The sequence below is a fragment of the Chinchilla lanigera genome, unplaced genomic scaffold (genome assembly GCF_000276665.1).
Source record: "Chinchilla lanigera isolate Chin_1 unplaced genomic scaffold, ChiLan1.0 scaffold00032, whole genome shotgun sequence".
Classification (NCBI taxonomy): domain Eukaryota; kingdom Metazoa; phylum Chordata; class Mammalia; order Rodentia; family Chinchillidae; genus Chinchilla; species Chinchilla lanigera.
In genome coordinates, this window is record NW_004955433.1 from 4603086 (window position 1) to 4625661 (window position 22576).

General features: G+C 35.7%; 1 protein-coding gene across 5 annotated transcripts in view; it reads left to right on the forward strand.

The window, feature by feature from the left end:
* The window catches only part of LOC102025938 (chromosome unknown open reading frame, human C4orf22), a 576439-nt gene that overhangs the window by 21505 nt on the left and 532358 nt on the right, over positions 1–22576 (forward strand). For all 5 annotated transcript variants that reach the window (XR_001234746.1, XM_013516245.1, XM_005388219.2 and 2 more), the window contains exon 2: positions 2426–2556. Coding sequence is in view for 4 of the 5 variants with exons in the window: in XM_013516245.1 (XP_013371699.1) it covers positions 2426–2556 (131 nt within the window). In the remaining variant the exon portion in view is untranslated. The remainder of the gene's footprint in view (positions 1–2425; positions 2557–22576) is intronic.

Here is a 22576-nt window from a genome sequence, read left to right on the forward strand (position 1 = left end):
AAAGGTGCCCAAGATGTGTAATTAAATATCAAAGAAGTAGGCCATGAGAGTCTAGCACAGCATGATTCTGCTTGTGGGCTGAGGATGTAGCTCAGTGGTAGAGCAATTCTCTAGCATGTGTGATGTCCCATGTTCAGTCGCCAGTACCACAAACGAAAGGAAAACATGGTTTTATTCGTGTTTGAAGAGATCGAACATACCCAATCACATGTCATGAGCAGAGGCTGATTGACTGTACCCAAGGATGTCAGTGATTATCTCTGATTGGTAATACCACGAGTGATGTATCATACAGATGATATATTTATCCTATTATGTCATGACTTTTTCTACAGTAGTCATGTTACTTTTATAAAGAAGGAAAGAGAAAATGAAATTAGTAGTATCTGTAATTGTGAGGTGGGTGCATAGCCCTTAGCTTTCTATTTGTCATAGATTTTATGTTTCTGCATTCTGGTGCAGAAAGGTTGTGCAGTTTTTAAAAACAAACTTTCAAAAGGGCCTTCTGATTTTATTTTCTTACTCAGGTGTACCCGCCTTATAGTTGGGGGAAACTTCTCTTGGATACTGGGAGCTTTAACTGTTAAGAGGTGATATTTAGCATTAGATGAGACTTTCTCTGTAGCACTTGAAGACGTAAGTTGTGAAGTTGGGAAAAAAGTTATATTAGATTGCAAGTCAAGATATCATTTTAAATCAAATTCCTGCAAACCTCAGATTTCTGGGCTAATCTTAGGCATAGTGCTCTCTGTGGGTCAGTTTTACTCTTAACTAACAGCTTCTAGAGATGTAAGCAACACTGTATCTTAGTGGAGCAATGGTCATTGATTCCAGCAGTTAATTAAAGTATGAAAATTACAGATGAAACAACCAAGGTTGGTTTCCTGCTTGTTTTCTCTATAAACTTTGCTCATTTGTTGCAATATAGATTGGCATTGCTGATTGTGGAACTATTCAGATGGTTTCGTGTAATCTAGATAAGGCACACGGGAGAATTTGCTCAGTATACAAAATGAATACAGCAAGATTTTATCAACCTCAAGGAACTTAGACTCTCATGGAAGAGTCCCACAGTACTGCTGAGCTGAGTCCTTGCTACAAACTTGCTTTTTGTAATGAATGTATATTACAAAATCCATACACAAATTTATCTCACTGTTGTAAAACAAAGCCTGAGGTGCATTTTCTGTTAAGGAATAATTCCACTAGGTGGAGGTATTTGCTCAATTTTGTGATTCACGTTAAAGTACAGCCACGAAGTCAGTTAGGCAGACCAGCTCAGAAATAAGGCCAATCAATAGCCTTAGGCCTCGCAAGGCCTGGTGCTTCACGCTGTAATAGATGGCAGACGTATACACGTTGCTCCATGGAGTTCAGTATTTGCTTTTAATGCTTAGCAAAGGAAAGCAGCAGGTTTCTAGTATCTAAGTTATTGGGCTTTGTTAGAATAGTTATGATTTTAAAATAGCCTCTATGGGCTAACTAGATTATTAACCAAGTATTATTAAGTGTTCTCATTGAATTGTTATATGGTTCATGCAGTCTATAGTGAGGTACTGATTAAAGGTCTATAATAATAAAATATAAGCTTTTTATTATAGTTCAGATGTTTTGTGTTTTATTGAAGATGATAATTACTATTACTAAATATAAACATTTTTATATAATACTTTATACTAGTAACTCCATGCAAAATTGTACCTCTTCAAATTATGGGAAAAATATTCTTTTTTTGAGGATGCCATGTAAGTGACAAAAATGTAAGAGGAATTTCTTAAAGTAACTAAAACATGAAAGGCTTAGAATTCTGTGGGAAATTCTCTTTTTCAACTTGAAGCTTTTTGTGGTTATCTTCTTGGGTGTTTACTTTTCCGCTTTTATAAGTACCAACATTATATGGAAACAATATCTTTCTGGTGAAGTAGGAAATTCATCTGTTCTTCTTTAGCTGTATTTGAAGTTATAATTCTGTGTCATCAGTTAATTGACTTCAAGGAAGTAAGTCTGAAACTTTCTGAAAGTGGTTCAATTCTTTTTTGGTGTAATTGATTTTCAAAGTCTTTCTTCTATGAACACTATTGTCTCTAATTTTATTGTTTTAAAGATACTTTATTAATTATCTACTGCTGTTCTTATAAACTGGTTAAAAACACAGACTTTTGTCTTCTGACCCTTAGAAAATTTAGTTGTTATTTTTTTTCTGATGGCTTTTTTTTTCATCTTATAGCTATGGTATGTGGAAGAACAAGTCAAATGTGGATAAACATATTGTTAACGATAGTTTTTCATGTTTCCATGTCCAATAGTTCTTGTATCACTTTAAAATAACACATTTTAGAATTTGTCATTTAAATGAATTGCTTAGTGTACACTGGAGAATATATCTAACTTCCCAAAGCATCTACTGATTGGTTTTTCCTCTTAGGATGAAAGCTTGGCCCGCCAGTTGGTGGAGCTAGGCTACCGGGGGACTGGAGAGATTCTGAAAAGGGAAGATTTCGAAGCAAGAAAGGCAGCTATAGAGATTGCAAGACTGGCTGAAAGAACTCAGAAAAAGTAAGTCTCTATGCTCCAAATCCAGATTTTGCTATATTCTAGAACCTCTAGAAAAATCAATATTTTGGCCTTATTGTAATTTAGAAACATTGGCTGGAGCAGATAAAACTTGGAATGTCCTGAAGCATGTGTTCAACAGGTGAGGAGTGAGAAGAAATGCAGGGTACTTGCAGTAAAGCCACATGCAACTTTGAGCTGCTAATTTAAGAAATATAAATAAATAGCAAAATATGGTATCATACTACTGTAAGAGGAACTAATATTACCCATTGTGTGCATTTACATACTAGAAGAATGGAGTGACTGTTGTCTTAGAGTTTGTATTTTTGAGGCTTCCAAAATGATTTATGTGTCATTCATAGCTGTCTAAATGTTGATTCATTTAACTGAACCACTGGCCTTTGTTAATGTGGCTAATATTAGGTTATATAAAATATGAATCTAATAAAATATATTACCTATATAATGAAAGGGATGTATTCCTAAAGCAAACTGCACCAAATAGGAAGACAATTTTGAAATGACCTGGCAAAGTAATCCTTTGTGTAATTCTGCAAAGTTGTGTATAATGGAGAGGATAAATATGTAGGTATCCATATACAGTTCTTACATAACATCTTTATAGTACCCAGTAATTATAACAAGCAATTTCCCATGAGCTCAGTATTAATAATAACATTTGGTAGCAAGATGTGACTTGGTCCTGGGTGTGTACAAGTTTAAATGACCATTCTAGGGATCACTGTGTTTCAGTCATAGAAGATTAGACTTGAACATACTGGCATGTGGGGATACATGTATTTTCTATTGCTTTCGCAGCAATTCCCACCAAGTTAGCGACGTAACACAGCACGCTTATGTTTATTCACGGTTCTGTGCATACCGTGTGGCTCGGCCGAGTCCTCTGCTCAGTACACCTCGGGACTGGAATCCTGTTTGGAGGCTTCCAGGCTCAGTCTGCTTCCTCTCCCACTGAGAGTCTTAGCCTGATTAGGGTCCTTGTGACTGGAGGAGCAAGGTCCTCATTTTCTGATCAGCTGCCATTTGGAGGTTGGTCTTCATTCCTAGAGGCTACTTGCTTTTCATGCTGTCTCCTCTGCTCCTCCAGCAACAGTAGGTCAGGACCCTCTCATCCTTGAAATGTATCCAACTTGTCCAGTGACAGCACCTGTAGCCGCTTCTGTGATGACCCTGAGCCCACCTATATAATCCAGGATTGTCTCTGTTTCTAGGCCTATCACCTCCATTGCATCTGCAGAGTCCCTGTAGGTGTGTAGTGTTATATAATCCCAGGTTCTGGGGATTAGGGACAGGACATCCTTCAAAAAGCATTCTACTCCTCATAGGTAATGATATAAAAGTTCAATAATTTATTGTACATAGGTACTCCTTCTGAGTGCCTATGTTTGAAAGTTTGAAAAAAAGTTTGAAAAGAAGCAAAAGTTTGAAAAGAAGCAAATAGTATGAGTACAGTGGTATGTGTCACATATAAAACATCAAAGGGAGTCATGGCTTCCTGTGAGAATGAATTCACATCTACTGGTCAGGAGCCAAAGTGCAAAGATGCTTGTGAAGTTTTTCCATGGAATTTATGTTCATTCCTATGTGATCGTAGGAGACATATAACCTGCTTCATATCAAGGGGAGTTGGTTGCATAACAAGAGCAAAAGGAGCTATAGCTGTAAGTTCCGTTCTTGTCACATGTCCATTTTGTGTTCGAGGATCAAAGTGAGTATTTCTTTTATGCAATGATCTTTTTAAATGGCCAGAGCTGGAAGTCATCAGGCTACTTGAGTGCCAGTCATGGGAGGCTAATCCCCACCCGAGCTCCTAGGACGGAGGAGAACCCTTTCATCTGCGGATCTTCTCTGGCTGCCTTTGTAATAGGATGGGTCCCATATGCTGCCTCTTGCCCCATGTGGGAGCCACTGTGCTTTCTTCCCCATGGGGATCATACTAGCGTTGCTGATGGCAGGGCCAGCAGAGGGCGCGCTAGAGCCAACTGTGATGAGCGCTTATATTTGTGGGAGGGTAACTTTGGAAATAATGTTTGAACAACCAACTTTGAGCGAACAGCTACTAACTCAGAAACCCTTGATTCTGCTATCATACTATCTTGGATTAACATCTGTAACATGCAGATGAGAAATCCAATTAGATCAGTCTTCTAGTCCAACAATCAGAACATGCATTTTAAGAAGTGCTGGTATCCAGAAGTATTTTACTTACAGCAGAGCTCCACAGTCCGGAGAGATGAAAGTTAAGGAGATTTGGAGGAGGTATTTTGATGAAAGGAGGTCTCACAAGGCAAAAAAAAAAATCCATTATTCAATTATTCACAAATACTTATAGAAAACCATCCTGCATTAGGCACCATGCCAGCCAGGCTCTGGATATGCCATAGAGCCCAAGCTAGGTTCCTGTCCTCAAGAAGTGTGTGGACGAGACAAATGGAGGAAATTACACTGTCAGTGGGAACGGAAAATGCAAGACAGTCTGACAGTTATCCAAATGTTCAAAAAGGAGTTACCATGCGACCCAGTAATTCTGCTCCTAAGTGTGCACCCAAGGAAACTGAAATCATTGGTCCACTTAAGTAGTGAAATATGAACATTTGTAGCAGCGTTATTCATAACAGTCAAAGAGTAGAAACAAGCTCAGATGTCCATCAACAAATGAATGTTTTAAAACGTGGAAAATAAGTATAATTGTCTATTATTCAATGATAAAGGCATGAAGTTCTCCAACACTGGAATAGGATAATCCCTGAAAACATTAGGGGACACAAATGTGCTAAGCACCAGAGAGAAAACGTTGCATGGTTCTATTTATGTAAAGTGGCCAGGATAGGTAAATCCATGCAAGCAAGTAGATTCGTGGTTAGCAAGGGCTAGAAGGAAAGAAGAATGCAGAGTGAAATCTAATGGATTTGGGATTTCTTTTTGGAGGGGCGGCAAAACATGTAATTAGATATTAGGGATGATTGCATAACTTTGTATATATACTAAAACATTAACATGTATACTGTAAAAGAGTAAAATTTGAATTATGTGACATCTTAATAAAGAAGACAATAACTACAGAGGACAATAAACGCAATCATATGTACTGCGACAACACCTTTATGTGTACAACAGTCAGAATTTGGGGAGCGGAGGATGTCGCTCAGAGTAGAGTGCTTGCCTGTTGTGCATAAGACCCTGGGTTTAATCCACAGCTATACAAAAAGTGGAGGAGGAAGTTGAAAAACAAGAAAGTTCTTCTTAAGTTAGGATTCATAATTTGACTCTTAAAGGTAAAACAAAGAGGGAGATTGTGATGGGTGCATCTATTTTGCCCTGATTCTGTGATAAATGCTTCTTCACAAATCCTTTTGTTTACCTCTTTATCTTAAGTGAGTCAACCCTTAGACTGGACATTTTCCTGGATGGGATTGTGTGAATATCAACTTCCTCACTTTAGATCAGCTTGCACCATTTGAAAAGAAATTTAGCCTTCTCTGAACTGGCTCAGGGATAATGACTATCTCTGACTGAGGAACATCTGAAACAAAGATGGTAGGAAGACATAGTAGCCCTGGTGGTGCCTTATGTGATGACCCTTTGGAAATCTCCATAAGAAATGGCCTGTTATAAGCTTCAAGTCTTGAATGTACAGAGATACTGTGGTCTTTCTGTGCCCGATGAAGACGACCTCTATGGTGATTTAAAGTAAGGTTCTTTTTTATATTTTTAAATTCTGCAGAATGCTGTTTTGTTTAACAGACATCATAGACTTCATGTATTCTATTATCAGTGCCTTAAAAGTCAAAGAACTTCAAAAGTTAGCAGTTTCTGCAAGCACAAAAATACACATTTATTGCATAAAATGTGGTAATAAAATTTGTCCAGCTTTATTATACAATCTCAGAGCACTTAATACAAAGCATCAGTCAAATATATGTTATAAAATGATGGAACATAAAGAATGATATATACTCTGCCTTCAAATTCCTCAGGGGATTTTCTTAATGTAAAAGCTGGACAAGTCCCCAGACTTTTTTATATTGATCAATCTTGTCATTTTATCATTTGTTAGCATCTTCTTTCTCATAGAATATGCGCTTGTTTCCTGGAATTTGTTTTTAATCAATAAGAAATGGAACTATTTATTGACAAATTATCCTTTTAATTTTGTGAGGATGAAGTTGCATAAAAGGTCAAAATTTTTTATGTAATATGACTTATCCTGTCTCCTTTTTTCTTTGGATAAAGTTTTATAATCAAAATGAGTACCATAGACTTTGAGTTATATGAGAGAGTTTATATATAAGTGCTCTATGAAATGATTTCAACTTCTTGCTTAGTTTTAAGTATCATATTTTAAAGAAGTGATTCTCATATGGTTTGTAGCTTTCAAATCCAAATCACGCAGTTGTGATCTTTGGCAGATCAGCATTTCCAGGAAATATGCAGTGAGTTAGTGCACAAGCTTTGGTTTGTCCACAAATCTTTTGTATGATGTATCTGTCCTCTTGTCGAGTGCATGAATCTTGTAAAGCCAGGAACTTTCCTTCTTTTGTTTAACCTTCCCAATCCATGCGGATCACTACTGAAATTAATCCACGTAGTGTTCTGTGGGATTCCAGCTGGTCCAGATTCTGTTATAACAGAGGATAGGAGGTGGAGTGTGAGTGGATGTTATTGGTTGCTCCATTCGAAAGAAAAATGATTTTGACTTCATTTCCTGACTAGGTTAGAAAGAACTTGTTCTCAAAATCGACAGCTACAGGGGTTCTTTCTGAGTCTATCATGTTCTAGCAAAGAATAACACTGCAGCTGCAGTCAGGACTATTACACGGGTGAGCTTGGGGTTGCCACAGTCCTTTGGGATTCATGGTGGGGGCAGTGCCCCTTGCCACACGTGACCATCTGAGTCAGATGTTCAGGTCAGTGATCCGTGAGTGCCGCCGTGCACACAGAAGCCCTGTGGGAAACTACCCTTGCACAGGGCTCCATTCGATGTCTGACCCGCTCTGTGCTGCTTGTGCCATCTGTGGCCTTGCTGTCTGATTATTCTGGGGATTTCTTAGAGATGAATGTTGTAATCTCCAGCTGCAATTATGAATTTCTTTTTTGTCTTTTGATTAACATATTTTGATGTTAGGTGCATATGCTTGATATTTTTAATTTCCCCTTGAAAAAAGATGAACTCATTTCAACATTTAATATAACCTTTACCCTTGGCAAAATTTCTTTCCCTGAAATTTCATTTTTCTTATCTTCATATAACTACTGAACTATTTAATTAATTAATTTATCTTTCTATTTTTGTCTTTTTGAGACAGGGTTTCACTAGGTAATTCAGGCTGGCCTTGAACTCATTTTGTAGCCCAGGCTGGTCTCAAACTCGCAGGGATTCTCCTCCCTTGGTCTCTCAAGTGCTGGGGTTACAGGTGTGAGCTACCACGCCAGGCTTCAACTTTTTAAAAATAGAGTACTTGTATGATACTTTTTCATCATTCTACTTTTAACTTGTGTATATTTAGAATGGATTTCTCATAGACATAATTTATTTATATCTTGCTTTTTGAGAACCAACATGACTGTCATCACATTTCATTTGTATGTTTGGACCATCTATCTATATTTTGTAATTATAGATTTGGTTGGAGTTGAATCTGCCATCTTGTTAACTGTTTTCTATGTGTCCAGTCTGGTCTTTCTTCCATTTTTTCTCTTCCCTTGTCTTTAGAATTTAGAATTTTAAAAAATGAGTCCACAATAATCTCTACTGTTGACTTATTATTTATACTTTTTCAAACATCTTGTTAAAAAATAGTTGTTGCTAAACAGTTTATCCAGTTCATGTTTAACTTATATGTAACAGTTTACTTTAAAATAATGTTATACCTCTTCATGGATGTAAGGACTTTACCACTGGTATAGTTCTCTCCACATTTTTTGCTGCTTGGTCTTCTCTTTTACTTCTAAGCCTGTTATAAATTCTGCAAGACAATGTTAGCATTTTCATGGAAGACAGCTATTTTTTTCCAGACAGGCTCTCACTATGCATTTGAGCCTGAATTCATCAGGTAGTCCAGGCTGACCTCAAACTCACAGTGATCCTCCTGCCTCAGCCTCCCAAGGGCTGGGATTACCAGTGTGCACTACCACACCCAGCAGTACTTTAACTGATTACAAATAAGAAAAAATTCCTTTGGGCTTACCCCTCATTTCTAATTTCTGTTATTTTTTTCAATTTTACTGTATAAATGGATCCACATTTCTATAAGGTAGTGTACTCTTCTATATTAATAATTTACTTTAGTATTTCTTATAGAATTGATCTTTTAGGAGGGAATTTCCTCATGTGTCACTTGTCAACAAATGTACTTTTCTTTTCATTTTGAAAGACTTTTTTCCTGGCCTCAGAGTTCAGGGTTCTGATCCAGGCCACTGGTCAGCAATTCCTGCATGTCGGGGCCTGGGTAGGGGCTGGTTTTCCTCCACTCTACACTCTTGATCTTCGTCAGCAGCAGCACATCTCTTTCTATTGTACGATTGGAGTTTAACGTTTCACAGCATATTGTCTTAGTTTTCGTTCTGAAGCTTCCATTTTCTGCTGCATGAGCTTGATCAAGATGATTGTACTCTAAACTTTTATCTAAAAGTTGTGCTATTTCTTAGATCTGGGGAGTAAGGACTATAAGTGATACCCTGTTATTCCATGCAATATATAGTTTAATTAGCTTACTGCATTTCTTTGGCAATAATAAAGATTGAACCCAAGGCCTTCACTCTGAGCAGTATCCCTGGCCTTTTGTGAAATTTTGAGACAGATCTCAATAAGTTCCTAAATTTCCCAAGCTGCCTCAAACTTGCAATTCCCTTGTCTCAGCCTCCCAGCATGTTAGGATTATACGTATGTGAGCTTCTTACTTCTTTTAAGATGTTTCAATTTCTTGTTAACCCCATTTCCTATTAAGTATGAATATTGTCACTGGAACTCTTCTCTATTTTATTTTTTATGAGATAATTGTCTTTATTTCATGTTTAGAACCTTATTAGGGTTCAAAATAAATGCTTATGTAGAACTTGTTATTGAAAAATAATTTCAAATGTAATATTTTCCTAGTAAGATCTATGTACAAAGACTGTGACTCATGGCGAGCTGTTATTTCATGGGATGAAGGGTTAAATTAAGGATATGGTTATCTTAAAACATATTTCAAATACACTCACTGACTCTGAAAGTCGTATGTCATTGATGTTCACTGCTAATTAGTTGGATGTTTTAACATCACTGAGATTATGTGCTCATCTCTTCTTCCCTTGTTCCCTCGCCCTCTATTTTATTTTCTTTTGCCCCTTTTGTTCTCTCTCTGTCTCTTTAACACTCATGTATTCAACAAGCAAGTGATTACAGATAAGGTTGATATTTTCAAAGACCATCAGATCTCCCTATCTATCCATCCATGCATCCACCCATCCATCCATCCACTCATCCATCCACCCATGCATCCATCCATGCATCCACCCATCCATCCATCCACCCATGCATCCATCCATCCATTCACCCATCCATCTTGTATCTAGCAAAAAATGTTTTTGCATCATTGTTCACTTGTCAAGTATTAATAAGTACCTGTTCACATATGCAGCTGACTCTAACTCAAAACAGCCAACATATCCTTCACTTAAATGAACTATTTTATACTTGACATAATGTCATTGTCATACTTATAGATCTTAAGATTTTTGAGCTTAAATAAATTTATAGAGAAAATTATACAGACAAATCTACTTAATGACAGTTCAGGTAATACATGAGCCAATTTCTTTAGAATATTTATATAATATCTTTTTAGTCTTAATTTCTCTAAATTTTGTTTATTCATTGAATAATAACTCACAATTTCTTTGTAGGCAAATTTGAATATGTCAAGTTCATCCTACCTGCATCACCTCTTTTGCTTGACTTCTGTTGCTGTCTTTAATAACAGAGGGATTATCCATTTCTTAAAAGTGTTCCCTTTGTTTGACTTTTATTACCTTGTAACTTCTCATTTTTTTACAGTCTTACTGAGGTCTGCTATTTTGCTGTATTGTCTCCCTTCTTTGTATTAACTTGGATCCTTTCCAAAGGAAAGGTATTTTGTTTTTGTATCTTTTTTATGTTCTAGCAGTTTCGTATCTTACCCACTTTTATGTCTTCAATTAATCTTCAGATTGCCAAGCTTGACTGTTCTGGTCTTTTACCTCCATGTTGAACAGTTGTGTTTTATTAATAGTAGTCATCAGACATGTTGATGTTGGTGTCTCTGTTCATCTATGTTGTTCTTATTTCCAGTTCTCTTTCCCTCATTAGAATTCAAGAAGATGTAGATTCTTAAGAATTTATATTGTTCTTATATTTTTATTGTCATGATGTTAAACCAGTAGATACTTTTAAAACAGTCTCTTACTGTTTTACTGAATTGTTTCCCATAACAAATGCTGATTTTTATGCTGGTAATAATTTTTCATCTTACAGACTTAACTCTTTAGAATATCTTAAAGATCTATTGGATAAGCAATTCTCACTGTGAATTAACAATGGACCATCCCTGATGTTTGTTTATACTTCCTCTTACATTCACACATTTTAAAATTAATGATAAAAATAGCTAAAGTGATTGAACTTATTCTACCATTCAGACACTTAGCACTAAAATCCTTTTAAAAGGGATGCATTTAATTTTTAAGCCCATTTCATGAATGATGAAGTTGACTTACAGAAATGTAAGCAAATGTGCCTAAAATCAGTTAGTACGTAGTGGAGCTGGAGTTTCAATCCAGGCTGAGTGGCCTAGAGCAGTGGTGAGTGACTGTGCCACGTGTACTGCCATGGCTGTTGGTGTCACTGAAAGCTCCGTAAGTTTTGCCATCATGACCCTAGAGTCTTCAGTGACCTTCCAGGGCTGGAACTGATGATCAGAGAGATTTTCCTTCCAGCTTTATTAAGATATGAGTGACAAAAATTGTGCCAATTTACAGTGTACAATGTGATTTTTATTACACAAATACATTGAAAAATGATTACCACAGTCAAGATAATTAACATATCCATCACCTCACACAACTACCCTTTTTCTCTCACAGTCCAGAATGTTTAAATTCCTACAGTAGCGAATTTCATGTATGTAATACAGTGTTATTAATTATAGTCACCAGGCTGTATATTAGAACTTATTCATCATGCATAACTGAGGCTTTGTAACTTTTGAGCAGATCTCTCCATTTCTCTCATCCTGAAGCCCCATCCCCCGTCAGCCATCATTTTCTCCCTGAGTTTGACTTGTTAGATTTCACAGGTAAGTGAACCATGTAGTATTTGTTTTAGTGTACCTTGGATATTTAGCATAATGTCTCCAGGTTCATTGTTGCTGCAAATCATAAGATATTCTTTTTTTAAGGCTGAATAATATTTCAGTGTGTTTATGTTTGTGTGTGTGTCTGATATTTTCTCAATCCATTCATCCATCAATGTGCACCAAGCTTAGTTGCATATTTTAGCTCTCACGAATAATGCAGCAATGAACATGGGCATGCTGATATCCTTTTATTTGTTTTTTTTTTTTTTCTGGTACCAGGAATTGAACTCACAACTTTGCGCTCACCAGGCATGCGCTGTGCTGCTGAGATAAATCCCCAGCTGCTGATATCTTTTTGACATATTAATTTCACTTCCTTTGGATATGCATTCAGAAGTAGGACTGCTGGATCATACTATAATTTTATTTTGAGTTTTTTGAGAAACTTCCATTTTCTTTTCCATAGTGACTGTACCAATTTACATTCTCAGCGGTGCACCAGGGATCCCTTTCCCCTGCATTCTTCTCAACGCCTGTTATCACTTGTCTGGAGATAATGGCCACTCTTATAAGTGTGAGTTAATATCTCACTGTGGTTTTGATTTGCATTTCCCTGATGATTAGTAATGCTGAGCAGTTTTTCATATGCATGTTGGTTACTTGTATGCTTTTCTTGACAAATGTCTATTGGGGTCTTTTGACTATTTTCATATTATTTGCTCTCCTGCAATTGAGTTGAATTCCTTATACTTAATCAGATAAATGGTTTGTGAACATTGTCTCCAGTTCTGTTGACTGCCTCTTCACTCTGTTGGTTGCTCCTTTGTTGTGAAAATCCTTTTAGTTTGATGCAACCCCATTTGTCCATTTTTTGGTTTTATTGTCTGTACTTTTGGGATTGTGTCAAAAGTTTGTTGCCCTGACCAGTAAATGCCATACTTTTAAGTTTTCTTCTAACAGTTTAGTTGCCTCAAGTCTTAAATTTAATCTTTATTCCATTTGAGTTGATTTTTTTGTCTTTAGGGGGACATAACCATCTGATTTCATTTTTTTACATGCAGACACTCATTTTCCCAATATAATTTATTAAAAAGAAATTTCCTTTACCCATTGTGTGTTCTTGGTACCTCACTGAAGATCAGTTGACCACAAATGTGTGGGTCTAGTTCTAGGTTCTTTGATTTGGACCATTAGTTTTTATGTCTGTTTTTGTGGCAGTCTGATGCTGTTAGGATTTCTATACCTTTGTAGTATATTTTGAAATCAGGTATTACAATGGCTCTAGTCTTTTACTTCAAGATTGTTTTTATCTTTTCTTGGTTTTATTTGAATTTTAAGATTTTATTTTCTATATATATAAAAGATGCCATTACAGGTTTGAGAAGAATTGAACTGAATCTATAGATCACTTGAAGTGATATGATGTAAATATTTGGATATTAGTTCTTGTAATCCATGAGCATGGGATTTCTTTCTATATATTTTTGTCTTCTTCAATTTTTTACCAAACTTTACAGTTTTTAATACATAGATGTTTTACCTATATGGTTAAGTTTATTTTTTAAATTTTAATATGCTATTGTAAATGAGATTTTTAAATTTCTTGTTTCAGATAGTTTATTGTTAGTCTATACTAATGCAGTTGATCTTGTATGTTTGTTTTTATATACTGAAAATTTAGTACATTTTTCACTAGTTCTAATATTTTCTTGGTGGAACTATAGTTTTTTTTTTTTCAATGTAGAAGATAACAACTAAAACAGAGATAGTTTTTCTTTCTTTATGATTGGAATGTCTTTTATTTCTTTTTCCTAACTGTTTTGAGTAGAACTTTCAGTTCTATATTGAATATATGGAAAAATAGGCAATCTTTGTTTTATTCCTGATATTAGAAGACAAGTTATTATCATTGAGTAAAGTTTTAGTGGTGGCTTTTTGTATGTGTCCTTTATTACTTGAGGTACATTCCATCTACATCTAATTTGTGGAGGTCTTCCTTCATGGAAAGAGCCTAAAACACTTTGTAAGGATCGTGCCTTATGGGAAAAGATTGCAGTTTACACTGTCTTAAATTAATTGCAATTAATTATTAGATAAAAGATCTGATAAAAGAAATAGAATGATTTAAATAAGTCTATGGAGAGTAGTTTCTTGTTTATATCAACTTGAATTAAAGTTTTAAACTAAATTTGAGACCTTCAAACTGCCCTTTTTAAAATATCAGGTTATTGAATTAATCATTTACCAGTATAGTGATAAATATTTTCACAGTCTAATAATTTCTGGTTACTTATCATTTAATAAGTTAACAGAGAAAGTTAAATATAATTGAATTCAGGAAATCTAAGATGCTTGTATTCCAATCACATATATATATACCATCTCTCTTTCTTTTACTTTCTTTTTCTTTTCTCTTTAAAAATATTTCAAGTCACTAATAGATATCTTCCACAATACAGTATTTTGTTCTCAAACTTGTCAGCCTTCTCAATTAATTTGTTTAGTTGATAAATTCCTTTTATTTGTTTTTATTTAATGAGACAGTTCTTTAAAATGTAATCACAGATTTGATTTATGGATTCCAAACAAGTTTGCTCCATTTGTAGCTGGAGAAGAGCATTTCCAGTGGTCAGTCAGCAACATGAAAGAGTTTCAAGAAATGGGTCAACAGGGTTTCTTCCAGGATTACACGATCCTGACATCGATCGCTCCTTTTCTCAAGCGTACATTTCATGAACATTCACTGAGAACACAGAACAGATATAATATATATTTTATATTTGTAATATTCAGTTACTGACTTAAAAACATTTATACAATGACTTGCACTAGTATCAGTATTACTTTTAAGGGCAGGTATTATACAATAGATTCTTTCTAGTATACATAAATCTGTTATAAGAATTTTTCTAGTCAAGATGTTTAGTGATGTTTAGTGTGATTTCTTTACTTTCTTTCATGTCTATGAGGTTAAAGTACTTAAAATAAGTACTGTATACCCTTTAAATAAATTGGGAATATAGCTCAGTGGTTGAGCTTTGCCTAATTTGAGTAAGGCCTTGTGTTTAAGCCTCACTAAGGGCGCAGGAACTGAGACAGAGATAGAACAGATTTTTAAAATTAGAATTTAGTTTCTATATTTGTTGTTGTTGTTTTTTTTTTTACTTTTTCCACATATACTTTACATATCGTCTTTCTCTTTATGTCTGTTTCTTGATATATGTAACTAGATGCATAAAGCTTTTGTATGTGTGAAAACCAGACAGCAGACTCATGGGAGTATACTTTGTGTATGACATAATAGTAAGCAGTAATATTGCAGGTATCATTTACTATGTGCCAGGAACTGCAGAATGCTATATACGTTTCAATGTGTTTGATCGTGGTGGATGTAAATATTATTTTTCCATTTCCTGGATGGGGAAACTGACTGTATAGAGTTTATATTCAAGTTTATTCAATTACAAAGAGGCATAAGCGTAGTGAAAAATCAAGCAGTCTGCTGTGAGAGGTTGGCTTCTTACTAGTTGTACTATTTTATCTCATATAGTACAATATGGTATTAAATGCTATATCTTCTGAATGTAGTCCTTTCCTTAGACATTATTCCATATATCCACGATTTTTTAAATCATAAGAGCAAACTGATACTAAGATAGAATTATTAACATTGTACTTCCTGATAGTTTGGATTTGGAAAGGACATCATGTAATGCAAGTTTATCTGTATCAGAATCCAAGTAGCCTTTCTGATTCATTCACAGTAGCAGATTGGGCAAGGGAACCTTTTGATGAGTAAACATTCATGCCATTAATATGTTTACTTTAACACAATGTTAAATCAGTTTTGAAAAGGTGCAGGTGTGTTTGGGTAGCTTTCCTCTCCAAGTAGTGTATTTGTAACTTTAGCAAAAAGTGTTTTTGCACCTGGGCTTGGACAGTGATAACAAACTTTCTCAGCCTAAGAATAAATTGGGACTACCATTAAATTTTTTTTCGTAATTTAAAAATATTTGAATTATAAATAGTTTTGGAAAACCCACAGTAATACATAATTAAATTTGTTTACATAGGTGTTACAAAACATTTCCTGTTACCAGATTGCTGCTATTTGTCACAAATTAATAATGTTTAAGCAAAAAGGCTGGAGTATAGAAAATAATTTGTGAATTTCTGGGTTATTATGCATAGATTTAAAATGATTCAGCTGTTTTGAACGGTTTTTTTCTTTCTCCTCCAGTACTAATGGGCAGCTCTGATTTTATTTCTTTGTGCCGAGTTTGATCCTGACACACGCACTATGCTTGCTGGTTCTACGTGGGGAGTCTCCCTCTTGACTATCACGACGTGGCCCACTCCTGCTAGTCACTCTGATCTTAGTCCTTAGAGTCCTTAGTTCTCTCTGTAGAAGTTTCCTCAGACTATCTGCAAAGCCAGCCAGTCACTTGCTAACTTGCTCTTTTTGATTTTTATTGGACATCTTCCAACCTGCTACAGTTTTGTTTGTATTGATTGATTGGTATATGCAATGCCTTTCTCCTGAATCGCGGGTGAGCCCTACATGAGGAGGTACCTTTTCTCCATGCTCATCACTATCTGCCTGGAGTTAGTCATAGTGCCTGGTAAATATTAGGTTTTTGATTACTAGTTGAATATATACTTAGGTAAATTGCTCTTGAAATTCTTGGGTCAATGAATAGGTAGCAAATATATATACAAACATATAAAATTTCCATCCTTTTCTGTGGTGCTCGGGATTGGACCCAGGGTGGATGCTCTGAGCTACATCTCCAGCCTTTTTAAAAATTTTGTTTATTTTGAGAGAGAATCTCACTAAGTCACTGACTTGCCCATGCTGTGCCTGAGCTTGCAATTCTTATGCCACAGCCTTCCTGAGTGCTGGAATAGTAGGTGTGTTCTTCCAGACCTGGCATTTTCTTTTCTGAGACCGAGTCTTGTATGCTGCCCAGGCCAGTCTCAAACCCCGTGGATCATACCATCCTGCTATCTGAGCCTTCTGGATATCTGGGATGATAAACATGTCACTACACTCAGGCTCATCTTAATTATTTTTAGTGTATGTTCATTGCTGTTAAGAATATTTACAACAATGTGTAATTAATTGTCAGAACTTCTTCATCTTGCAAAATTAAATTTCTAATTCCATTAAACAACCCATTTCCAACCCCATCCCCCAGGCCCTGGTAGGTTCTATTTTACTTTGTATGAATCTAATTACCCCTTATGAGTGTTCTCATGCAGTAATTACCTTATATGAGGGTTCTCATGCAGTTCTGTCTTTTGTGGTGACTGGCTTATTTAATTTCCTGTAATGTCCTCAAATTCATCTGTGTTGTATTTACCCAAATATTCTTCCTTTTTAAAGCACAATAATATTCCACTGTATGCACACATTACATTTTGTTTATTCATCTGTCAGTAGACATTTGAATAGATTTCACCGTGATTGTTTTGAATGGTGCTGGTGGGGTATGAGCATGGACAGGCAAATATTTCTTGGAAAGCCTGTCTTTAGTCTTTTCAATATATACCCAGAGATGGTATTACTGAATCACATAATAGCTTTAGTTTTAATCATTTTAGGAGCCAATATATTATTTTCTGTAGTGATTGTACCATGCCACGTTCCTATCAACAGTGCACAAAAGTTTGAATTGTTGCCACATCCTAACCAATACTTCCTTTCCATTCTTTTTTAATAGCCATTCTTTCAATAGCCATTCTGGTGGGTGTAAAGAGCAGAAGTCATATTTTGACATATATCATCAAACAATTGTCCCTTGGTAAATGCTAGATATTGTGCTAGTGTTGTTACAGAAGGTATAGACATGTGCTCTTGAGCCTGGTGCGCTTCTGGATTCACCTTTCACCTCAGCTGTAAAAGAGTCTGTGGGAATGAAATGCCTCATACTAGCCTACTGCAGTGGGGCATCTGTCCCGTATCCTTCTATAGCTGCCATCTTTTGGGCCTCACTTTTTCATGTAATATTTGATTACTAAGAATCCTTCATATTGTTGGGTGCTGTATTCATTTGTTTTTTGCCGGATGTATAGCATGCTTATGAATGTGTCACCATGGAATCTTAAATGATTTTGGTGATGGGCTACAGGTCGCTTAGAGGTGGTTTTGCTGGTCGGTTTTCCTTTGGTCAACAGAACTGCCATGGACGTGTCCTCTAATGCAGCTGGGGAAGAGTTTCTCCTAGTCACGCACCACGCACTATAATACACCCATGGGGGATACACAAATGTTTAACCCTACTTCCAGAACAGCTAAGCAAATTTGCCTCCTATAGCCAGTTAATAAAGTATGGTGTCTTTTGGCCTTATGTCCTATCCAATATGCATCAGAATTTGTTTTATTTTTGTAATTTAGCTATCTCAAAATTAATTTCTAACTATAATTTCAATTGACAGTTCCTACTCACTCAAGATAGTGACTTGAAAGTGTCTTTGTGAGAAGTCTATTCATGTCTTTTGCCCATTTAAAAAAAAACTGGGTGATTTGTGCTTTTCTTATTTGTAAGAACATTTTACTTATACTTGTTTAAGTTATATATACTTGAAGTAGCTTTTTCTGTCCGACAGTTTGTTTTCTTGCTTTATTTATGGTGTTTTTGATAGTCAGAATATGCAAATCCCTTGTGTATGAGGTTACTGGACAGAGTAAGTCACACTTTTATACTGGCCATGTATCCAGCAGAGATGCAGGCTGGTGCCTTCCATACACAGGTGTAGACTGCTTACTGCTATTGGAGGATACCCAGAAGAGGTTTGAAGAAATGGGACAAAGTGCGGAGGACATTCTTTACTTTTTAAAAGACTAAATTTCTAAAATTAAAAAAAAAAGCTCATGCTGATTTCTTCAAATCATTGTAACAGGTTTTCTTTCTACATCCTCCTCCTTTAGCATTTCTGTACAAAGAAATGGTTAAGGGGTATCTTGAAGAGTAAAAACAGCTATAAGCATATGTGTTAGGGAACTATCTAATTCTAGTTTTGCATATTTATGAAATGAAAATTTTTGTGTATATAATTTTATGAATGCAAACAGAAAAAATGATAAATTTCAGGTGGTTTCAAATATTGATACTTAGCCTTAATTCAAAATAAACTGTTAGTTATTGACAACTTTGAAACTCTGAGAAATGTATCACTAGGTGGACACATTCAAGTATTTTAAATCCATGTGATTATCAAAAACAGTAAATATAAGTCCAATGTAAATTTCAGTTACGAAACTCAAATCGTATTTGAGATGTTTGGGGTCTTAACCACATCCACACACTTACTGATATATTTTTCTATAAATTTTAGCTTTTTAACTTGTTTTGTTGTCTCTACTTTTTTTTGTTTCTAAGATACTCTTACAAACTCTGTTAGATTGTATCATTCTTGAGTTAGAATAAGATGGATTTCTATGTACCTATCATGAACAAAGCATGTTTTTAAAATGTCATCAAGATGTAAATGTTGATAGTTATTTCATGGGTTACATGAATTTTGATTTTGTTTTCACAGCTTTTCTATTTTAGCTTTTATTGACGGTAGGAAAATGTTCTGAAGCAGTGTGCTTCTAAATTCGTTCCTCACTGACAGGAATTATTTGAAGCACCTGAAATCTGATATGAGCTTTGGAGAAAGGCACCACAAGATGATAGCGTACATGATTACAAAGCAAAGAGACTGAGAAAGAGCAATATATTTTTGGGAAAACGGGCAAGCACACCAGTTGGAATGTTTTATCAAGAGAGGGATATAGAAGTGAAAAGTAATCCTTCTGCTTTATTTGGCATTATTGCTGTGTTCAATTTTGGTCTTTGCATCTGGCAAAGAATATGGAGACGCTGGAGAAGGTCCAGCGAAGATCAGCAAAAGTGATGTAAGGAATGGGGACCAGGTCCTAAGGGAGGGCTCAGCGGGATCAGGACTGTTTAACTTGGAGGAGGGAAGACTAAGGAGTGATTTAACTGTCTTCAAGTATTTGAAAGGTTATTATATAGGAGATGCAGAACAGATGTTCTTTACTTTCACAGGAGACCAAATAAAAAGAAATACTTTTAAATTGTAACAAGAGAAAAAGTTCAGTTGGTCATAAAGATGGACGTAAGTAGAAAGGAGGGATTAAACACTGAGACAGGTGACCAAGGAATATGGGAAAGTCTAGTCCTTAGAGGTCTTTGAAACTAGGAGTAGATACCTATCTGCCTTGGATGATTTAAGGGTCCTCCCACCTCAGTACATGGAGCTACCTTATGTCTCCTTTTGAAGCTCTTCCAGTTCCACAATTCCACGATGATGTTTTTACTCTTGTGGAGTTGTCTACAAGACAGTGAGTTAGGAGCATTTTTCCAAGGACAGAAAGGCTAGAGTTCAGCAGAACCTGAGATCAAAGGACTACCTGGTATAGTATTTCCATAGGTGTCTCTGGTCTCCTCACAATTCCCTAGGACTTAGTGATTTGACCTGGGAGGAGACAGTGCTTAGTATCTGTCTGTTTAAACCTTTGCAGCATAACAGAGGGTCCCACAAGACACTTTACTTTTCTACTGTAAATTTTTCTTTAGTGTAATGGTAGCTGTCCGTACATATCAGCACCTTTCCCTGAGGGATACAGGAAGCAATCTTTATTGAAAGGCAAGGTGTGTGCATGTGTGCAAAAGTGTCAAAACAGGATTTGGACCTACTTTTATGCTCTGGCTAACTGGTTTTGTGTATGTTTACCTGAGCATTACAGGGGGTCCAATAGACCCATGCCACTTTAGGATTTGTTTAAGAAAAGTTTCCTTTTGATTTTTCTGGTAGCAGTACCCAATTCAGCACAATGGCACATGAAAACCCAGACTTGCAAGTTTTGGAAGAGGTCAAAGTGGTGAAGGTCTTAAGTGATGAAGGTCAAAAGTGATGACGATGATCCATTATGGTAAAATATATGTCTTCATAACAGAAGAATGAAGTAGGTAGATGATAATGATGATGATGATGATGACAATGACTTTGACATTGGCCATGTGAGCCAAAGTTCCTGTGACAGTGAAATGTAGCAAGAATGGGCTGACACAAGGGAAAGCAGACCTCCTTGATTCAGATGACAAAGAAAACAACAATGTGAGTACGTATTTGACTAGTCAAAATGTTGCAAAATTGTTATGCAACCAAATGGAATGATACAATGTAAGAACTAGATCCAAAAATATACTAAAGGTCTTGGCAGGGGTGAAACTTATTGGACAGAATACCAGCACTGCCATTCAATGTTAGAGATTATAATACATGAAATGCTACAGTATACAGTGAAATACACAAAGGCTGGGATACAAGTAAAACATTCTGTATCCACCAATAGCCATATTAAAATGTATTTATTATGATTCCTCACTAGATGAACTGAAAGCATTTATATGTGTGTTCTTAGCAGAGATTTACCATGGTAATTACAGGAATGTAAAAAACTTGTGGAAGAGCAAGGGATCAAAACATGACATAAAAACTTACAATCTTATAGATGTGAAGACTTATTATACTTTCAATTTTAAAATTTATCCTGGAACTCAGTCATCAGGTCCTTATTCATATAGTAGTAAACCAAATTATGTTGTGAACAGATTCATTGCTCCCATCTTTCAGACTAATTGGAATGTGACATTCAACAATGTTTAATGGTGAGTTTCACCCCTGCCAAGACCCTCACTAAATGTTAAGACCTAGTTCTTAAATTGTATCATTCCATTTGGTTGCATAACAATTTTGCAACATTTTGACTAGTCAAATACGTACTCACTTGTTTTAATGGTTTTTAATTAATGCTACATTTGCTAATAGAGCACAAGTGGATCAGTGTAGGAACTGTATGCAGGAACAAAGCAGAAATTCCAAATGAAATGCTGCAATTTCAGAACAGACAGTTGTATAGTACAATCTTTGGATTTCAGAAAGATTTGCACATGCCTACTATATGGCAAAGAAAAACAAATTGGTACTGCTGATGTCAATACTGCACCATGATGGAAATATTGATAGAGACACCTTGACTAAACAGAAGCCTGAGATGCAAACTTTATACAGAAAACTGTATAAAGTAGATGTTGGAGTAGATGTTGTCAATGAGTTATGCAGCAATTATGATGTCACTTGAAACGCAAAGCATTGGCCAATGATTGTAGTTTACTCTATCCTAACCATAAATGGCATAAATAATTTGATAGTTTACAAAGTAAATAACAAGTGCAAAATACCATGGAGAAACTTTCTTAAAGGACTGGGATTGAAACTCCTAAGAGATCATTTTTTTAAAATTTTATTTTAGAGAGAGTAGTAAAAGAAAAAAAAAGAACAATAGCAGCATACCAACATTGCAAACATAAACAAAACAAAGCAGGAACATTAAAAGTGATACAGGGTTTCAAAACAAAGTGATAGGCATTAACAGTGGCTATTATATTACATATTGTTATCTTCAACTACGTTGCTCAGATTACCAGATGTAAGAAAGGAAGCTTGTTCAAATCATTAAAGAGAATAAAAAATAATTATTAAATACAACATTAGAGATAAAACAGAGTCTCACTAGACAAGATGGTAGAAATTCAATGATTGTTCCATTGCATAAAATGTTTCTGCCCAAGAAACTATGCAAAAAAATTGAGGAGCACACTGGTGATCTG